The sequence below is a fragment of the Mustela putorius genome, unplaced genomic scaffold, assembly GCF_011764305.1.
Source record: "Mustela putorius furo isolate JIRA1106 unplaced genomic scaffold, ASM1176430v1.1 tig00000135_pilon_pilon_pilon, whole genome shotgun sequence".
In the NCBI taxonomy this organism is placed as follows: domain Eukaryota; kingdom Metazoa; phylum Chordata; class Mammalia; order Carnivora; family Mustelidae; genus Mustela; species Mustela putorius.
The window spans coordinates 3,535,589-3,542,768 of record NW_025421292.1 but is presented as its reverse complement, the minus strand read 5'-3'; the positions used below and the strand labels follow the sequence as shown (position 1 = coordinate 3,542,768).

General features: G+C 57.1%; 1 protein-coding gene across 5 annotated transcripts in view; it reads right to left on the bottom strand.

The window, feature by feature from the left end:
- Positions 1 to 737: 737 nt before the first annotated feature.
- Positions 738 to 7,180, bottom strand: part of ZNF76 (zinc finger protein 76) — a 33,164-nt gene continuing 26,721 nt past the window's right edge. For 2 of the 5 annotated variants that reach the window (XM_004770678.3, XM_045074749.1), the window contains exons 6-14: positions 6,044 to 6,160; positions 5,680 to 5,755; positions 5,014 to 5,139; positions 4,732 to 4,911; positions 3,759 to 3,992; positions 3,501 to 3,664; positions 2,634 to 2,798; positions 2,009 to 2,122; positions 738 to 1,597 (exon numbers count right to left, since the gene is read on the bottom strand). In XM_004770678.3, the coding sequence (XP_004770735.2) occupies positions 1,493 to 1,597; positions 2,009 to 2,122; positions 2,634 to 2,798; positions 3,501 to 3,664; positions 3,759 to 3,992; positions 4,732 to 4,911; positions 5,014 to 5,139; positions 5,680 to 5,755; positions 6,044 to 6,160 (1,281 nt within the window). In that variant the 3' untranslated portion in view covers positions 738 to 1,492. Of the gene's footprint in view, positions 1,598 to 2,008; positions 2,123 to 2,620; positions 2,799 to 3,500; positions 3,665 to 3,758; positions 3,993 to 4,731; positions 4,912 to 5,013; positions 5,140 to 5,679; positions 5,756 to 6,043; positions 6,161 to 7,180 lie in introns of those variants that run through there. The other 3 variants (XM_013044822.2, XM_004770680.3, XM_004770681.3) reach the window with 3 other exon arrangements.

Below are 7,180 nucleotides of genomic sequence, written 5' to 3'. Positions count from 1 at the left end.
GCTTCCAAGAGCTGCTGGCATGGGTAAACAGAAGACAGAGTACCTGGGCTAGGGGGAGGGTTCCATTCCCAGGTGACAGGAAGGGATTGGGCACATCCATCACCTTGGAGACAAGAAAAGAGGCCCCTCTAGTCCCTGCAATGCTCCCATGCCAGAGGAGGCAAACCCAAAGAGTTCTTCCCATCATGCCCTCCCCTTCCCACCAGGGCTGGTCAGCCCTCCCACACTTTTCACTAAGGTCCAGTGGTGGCTTTGGAATTCCACAGCATGGTCCCAGTGGGCATCCCCAGAGCTGGGACTTCAGCACCATAGCAGCACAGTCATCGGAGACCCTCGCTAACCTTGGCAAAGGCACCTCCTACCCTGACTCCACTCTGGGGCTTTGCCCACTTGGAGACACTGACTATGCGCAGAGTGGGAGCTGGGCACGGAAGGGCTCAATATCATACAAGGAAAGGTAGGAAAAAACACAGTTCCTCTGAGCCAACCATCCCGATGCCTGAGATCCAACCAGAGCCTGGAAACAGTGGTCACCCTGGGCCTATCTGCCACTCTGGAGCCCACCTCCTTGGGTATGGGCAGGAAGCCACCTTACAACCGTGCCCCTGGTAGGCCGGTCCCATCAGTCTGGCACTGAGGCCGGGTGGGGTTGGTCCGGGGATACAGGGCTAGGAGCCTAATTCAACCAGCCCTGGTATCAAGGCTCAAAGTCGAAAGGAGGGAGGCAGGGGCCCAGGTGGAAACTTGGAACTTTTATTAAATACTCATTCACCCATCTGCCACCACCAACCAGAGCAGGAAAAAAAATTATCAAAATGGAATTTAAAAAAACAAACCAAAACAAATTCAACCCAATCCCCAGTATGTACAAGGCCACTCCCTCCCTCTTTGCTGGAGAGGAGAGGGGTGGCTGGGGGATGGGTGGGGCTGGGCACCTTTCCAGCCACAGGCCCCTGAGCGGTTCTGCGGTGGTAGGAAACCCTGCTGCCAAGTGGCCAGGCACCTGGGCAGGCTTCCAGGGAGGTGGTTATTGCTGGGAGGAGCAGGGCTGGGCCTGGTCTGCTCCTGCTGGGCTGAGAGCTGGTAGCCCCTTCCCCTGGTGGGTGGTGACCAGTCAGAACAGAGGACCAATCCCCACAGCAGTCCCAGTAGCCATCTGAGAAGGGGAGTGGACTGAGAGGAAGGGTGTTCTCTGGAGGAAGGAGAGTGGGCACCCAGCTGATTCTGAGGAGGGGATGCCCCAGTGCAGCCTGGTGATTAGCTTGTCCTCTTTAGCTCCTGACACCCTCCTCTGATTCCGGCTGTGCAGCCCTCCCCTGGAGCAGGGCCCCCGGCATCCCCTTCATTTAAGCGGTTTTCCTGCCGCCATCTCTCCCCGGAGACCTCTGTGGCCACCTTCTAAGTGTCAGCCACAGCCCGGGCCCTTGGAGCAGGGATGCCTGTGCAGCATGGGGCCTCCTCCAACTCGCTGTGGAATCCAGCCCCCTGGGACTCAGCAGCCATTCTCTGACTCTGTGGCCTCCAGGGTCACGGCCCCTTGCTGCATGGCAGCAGTGGCCACGCTGATGGCCTCTTCTAAGGTCTGCTGCTCCTCTAGCTGTGGAGAAGGGGGAGAGAAGCAAGGAGAGAGTCAGCCACTCCCCACCAGACTCTAGTGCTAATGAGTATGTGGCCTGCTTTGCTGAATCCCCTCCATCCACCCAGTGCCACATACTGAACACTCAGTGGGGCCCCTGTGAATGGCAAGTTTGCTGATAGAGTCCCAATGGTCCCGGGTCAGGGAGAGGGGTCTGTTCACAGAAGGGGATCACTGGCCAGAGGGGACCTCAGTAATCATCTACTTGAGCCCACTTATTTTCCTGATGAAGAAACGGAGGCACAAAGAGACAAAGGGTTTAGACTACCTGGCATTCTTTTTCGGGCCGAATGCCCTTCTCTTCAAGATCTCTGTCTCTTTCCTTTCCCCTCCTTATTCCCTCCTTTCTTAGGCTCTGGGACCTCAACCCACCTGCACGGCAATGTGCGTTCCGTTGGCTGTGGCCAACAGTGCCACCTGTTGGTGATGGAGGGATCCTACACTTGAGTCGTCGGCCACCACAGCCCCAGAGGTAATGATTGTAACCTGAAATATAAAAGAATGAGATTTTTCCAAGCCACCTATGTTACTCTCCCTCCCCCCAAGCCAAATAAAAATCCTTTCAAGCAAGGTGGCGTGGAACAAGCCAGAAGGGGATGGATAAAACCATTACGGGTCAGATCAATTAGTACGGGGCTCGGAGCTGAGTGAGGTGGCATTTTTTTCTCTGACTGAATTTAGGGATTTGGATTCATAGAAGGTCAGAGCTGCAAAAGACCCCGTGGTAATTTAATCTCATTTGAAAATGGACTGAAGCCCGTGGAAAAATGACCTGCCTGTGGTGGCAAATTGAGTTAGAGGTAGATCAAGATTTAGACACTGTCTCTTGACCCCCCAGTGAAACGCTTTCCAGAGAACTGATGACGCAGAGGAGCCGTGGGGGGAAATCTTGGTCCCCATAAGAAGGCTGGACAAGGCTGGCCAGCACGTTAATGCCCACCCCACAAAAAGGAAGGACAAGAGAACAAGAAACCCCAAGCAAACCGCCTGGTCATACGGGCTGCGTCTGCGTGCCATCAGCGCTGACCATGGTGACCGTATGTGTGCCAGCTGTGGCAAGGTCATCGTCCTCACTGGGTATGGTGAGGGTGGTGCTGCTGTGCTGGGTCACCATGCTGATAGCACTCCCCAGGGCCTGAAGGTCTTCCGGGGACAGGCTGACCTGGCGACAGGAAGGAAGATGAGCTGGGAGTGCAGTGGCGGGCTGTCTGAGAGCCCCTGGGGATGGGCACCTGTGCTCGCAGACAAGGTTAGCTTCTTGAGAAGCTGGAAGACTCATGTCACAGAGGGGGAGGGTCAGGGACAAGCAAGGAAAACGGGTCTTCATTTGCCAAAAGGAGATACTAGAAGAATTCTGTTGACCACTCCTATTTACCACCACTTTGCCTTGGGGCTCGTTTCTATTCAGTCTGGGGTCTCCACCCCAATTTCATCCTCATGTCAACTCCAAAAGACAGAAGTATGCTTGTCAGCAAGGGTGCTGACAAGGGTCTTATCATACCGCTGGCTAGAAACCTCCGGCCTCCAGACCCCACACCATGCTCTGGTCCCCACATCAACACGCCTCTCTTAAGAAATGTCTCAGTCAGATGATCAGGACCTGTCGGCCTCCACATAAACAGGGAAGCTACTATTTGCTCTCAAAGTTCTAGAGGCTGAGGTGGAAGCTCAAGGAGAAGGGGCTGGCTGACAAGACTTGGGCCCCTGGGCCTCAGCTCTCTGAGCTCCATGAGGCGAAAAAGAGAACCTGGGCAGGGGTGGGGCTGTCAGAACTTCAGGAGTCCCCGGAGTGAGAAAGGGGACCAGCCAGAGTGGCTCACCCTATCCCCTCCCCTCCCCGTCCCCCACTCCCGGGGGCCTGTACCTGCTGGGCGCCATCCTGAGTGATCAGAGCCACCTGGGGGGCTCCGTCCTCCTCAGTCACCATGGCCACCTGGGCTGGCAGGTCATCACCCTCTTCCTTCACCTCTGAGAGGTAGGCAACTCGGGAGCGTTTGGGTGGTGGACTCTCCTCGGCGGCGCAGGCGGCTGCGAGAGGAGAGCCCGAGCTGACACCTGCCACCAGCGGGCCCCGGGGAGGCCTGGCCCGTCCCCGCTCTCACCTCCTGCCCGGAGCCCTCACCGTCGAGCTGCTGCTGCTCGTACAGGGCCTGCTCACTCTCCTCTGTGGCCTCGAGCTCGCCGTGGGCGCTGCGCTTGTGCATGGCCAGTGTGGAGGTCTGCCGGTAGGTCTTGCCACAGGCGCTACATGTGTACGGCTTGCAGTGCGTGTGTACCACATGGTGCTTGTACAGGCTCGAGTACTCGGTGAAGCGCTTCCCGCAGCCTGGCACCGTGCACACGTATGGCTTCTCCCCTGGGGACACTGGGCTGTGAGGGGGCGGGAACTGGGGCTGGCAAGGGGAAAGCTAAGGGGCCAGGGTGGGGGCAGGCAGGGTAGGGGAGGAGAGGGATTGAGACCGGGGACTCTCAACAGACATGGCTGGGGGTGACGGCCAGCAGAATGGAGGGGACAGGAGTGTGGGCCCACTGAGTCCAGAGCAAAGGCTGGGGCTCATGAAGGGACTGGTGGGGGGATGAGGCGGGGCTCGTGAAGGTGGAGGTTGTGACTAGGAGAGGCAAGAGATAGAGAGGGAGGATTGACGTAGCAGGGGTGATGGGGGAGGGAGGGGACATGTATGCCAAGAGATGACACAGAAGGCTGGACGAGCAATGTGACATTGGGGAGGGCGGACATATGTAGGAGTCGTATGGACAGTGGAGGAGGGGAGGAGCTAAGGGTGACATTTCAGTTTACTTTTCCCCCATCACAGCTGACCCTGGCCTTTTTCTGGAAGCTCAGTCAGAAGGGGAGATCTCAGGGTGGGTGCAGGGAGGTGGCAGGGAGCTGGAGAGGGCCAGTGGGACCTGTTGGACGGGACCAGACTGGAAAGGGGGAACCCCACTGAGCCCCCTCTCCCTGCCCACAGGCCAGCCTGCAGGGGCCAGCAGGAGGGCTTGGGGCTCAGAGTCGAGAACACGTCTTAGGCCAAAAGCCCAGAGGCGAGAGGGCCAGGGCCTCAGAAGGGTCGCTTCTCGCATGCCGGCTGGCCCACCTGTATGGATGCGCACGTGGTTCTTGTAGTTGGTGGCGCTGGTGAAGCCGCGGCCACAGTGCGGCTCCGGGCAGGTGTAGGGCCGCTCGCCTGTGTGGGTGCGCACGTGTACTTTACGGATGTTCGATGTGGTGAAGGAGCGGCCGCAGCCCTCGAAGGGGCACCGGAATGGGCGTTCACCTGCGAACATGGGGTGCGTGGGGTGGGCTGGCTCAGGGAGAGGGATTGCGCCGGGGTCAGGAGCTCCAGGTCCCAGTGTGAACAGGGCAAGGCCCAGCCTACCGGTGTGGGTCCGGACGTGCTTCTGCAGGTCTCCTGAGGTCTTGAAGGCCTTGCTGCACAGCTCCTCTGGGCACTTATATGGCTTTTCACCAGTGTGGGTGCGCACATGGCTCTTCAGCCCATATCCTGTCCGTGGGTGGGAGGGAGGGATGAGAAGAACGCTCAGGGAGCCTCAGCCTCCATGGCCTCATTATCCTAACTCAGAGGCTCTCCATCTTCAGGTGGGCTCCGTGTCGCTCCACGGCTCCTCAAGCACAAGAAGCCTGTTTCGGCCTCTATCCCTACCCAACCCCGGGCAGATCAGAGGGGCTGGAAAAACCCATGCTGCTCTCCTCCCCTCTTCTGGGCAGCCGGTGCCATTCTGGAATGTGCATCTGAGAGCCACAGCGAGAGGTTTCCAAGGGGAAATGAAGTCCGGAGAGACGCATGGCCCAAATACTCCACAACCAATGGAGGAGGAGGGTCTCTCTATCAAGCCCCGCTAATCCCTTTGCCGGCCTGGATTATGTTGCCCCCAATAACAGGGTTTCTACCAGACGGGCCCTGCAAGTCAGAGCGCTTGGACAGCAGGTGCTCCAGGAAGGCAGGAAATTCCCAAAGTGAATCTAGAACTTTCCACCCTCAGGTGGAAGCAGTCCACCTTTAGTCTTCTTCCAGGTAGGTTACCTGTGGCAAAGGCCTTTCCACAGCTGGGGAAATCACACCTGTACGGACGGTCACCCGTATGAGCTCTTTCGTGCACCTGTGAGGATAAGCAACCACAGGATCAGGGGGACTGGGGTATGCAGGGGCTCTTCAGTTGTCTTTAGGGCTCAGAGTATCAATAATGGCCACCTCCTCCAGGGGGCCCTCCCCGATTCTCTTCCTTCCTGCACTCTTCATGCCTGTCACCGGCCCCTGGTTTGACATTTCAGTACACTCATCTCTTCCTTTCAATAGGGCAGGGACCGGTTCTAGTCAAAGCGGGAAGGTATAATTACAGCCTGGTGGGGAAATCAGTAAAGCTGAAACGTGTGTGTGACAGCCTTACCTTTAAGTGATGAGCAGTGGTGTAGAGACGCCCACAGCCTTTGTAGCCACAGCGGAATGCTCTGTCCCCGACCTGCTGTCCTTTGCCATTATGGGGAACCTGGCTGTCATGCAGGACCTGAGGAAAAAAAATCCTGAGGTTCCTATCTGTATCCTCCTCAATGATGAGAGAGAAGAGGTAAGATATAGGCCCTAGCTGGCAGCTTATGACCCAGCATGCGGGGCTAGGCCTGCCGGGGGAGAAGGGCAATGGGGGGAGACGGACCGAGACAGACAGGAAACAGGCACCGAAGCACGCTGCAGAGGAAACAGGGCTGACATGTGGAGTCTCCACCCACCTGTCAAGGATAGAGGGAGGACTCAATGTCACAGGGCCTGTGACAGCAATGGAAGACAGGCCACCTCCCAGACAGCTAGGTAAGGTGGCCATTCAGGCCACCCCCAAGCTAGGCTTTTACAAAAAATATTTTTAAAAATTTGTTTATTCATGAGGGGGGCAGAGCATGCAAGGAGCATGGCAGGGGAGGGGCAGAGGGAAAGAGAATCTCAAGCAGACTCCATGCTGAGCGTGGAGCCGGACACAGGGCTCAATCTCAGGACACAGAGATCATGACCTGAGCTGAAACCAGGAGCCAGGCACTCAACCAACTGTGCCACCCAGGTACTCCTTAAGATTTTTTTTTTTTTAAAGATTTTAGTTATTTATTCATGAGAGACAGACAGAGAGAGAGGCAGAGGGCGAAGCAGGCTCCCCAAGAAGCACGGAGCCCAACGGGGGACTCAATCCCAGGACCCCGAAATCATGACCTGAGCCGAAGGTAGATGCTTAACCATTTGAGCCACCCAGGTGCCCCTTAAGATTTTATTTTTAAGTAATCTCTACACCCAGTATGGGACTTGAACCCACAACCCCGAGATCAGAAGTCCCACGCTCCACTGACTGAGCCAGCCAAGTGCCCCAGCAACCCCCACTCTTGACCACATGCACCTAGGAGGCTGCAGCTCCAGGCACCCTTATCCTCTGATGTGAGGAGACCCCTCCCTCCCTGTGGGAAGCCTGTGCTCAGCAGGGGCATCAACAAGGGGGCCTGCTTCAGGGATACGCTCACCTGGGTTCACCAGGGTGAGGTACAAGCAG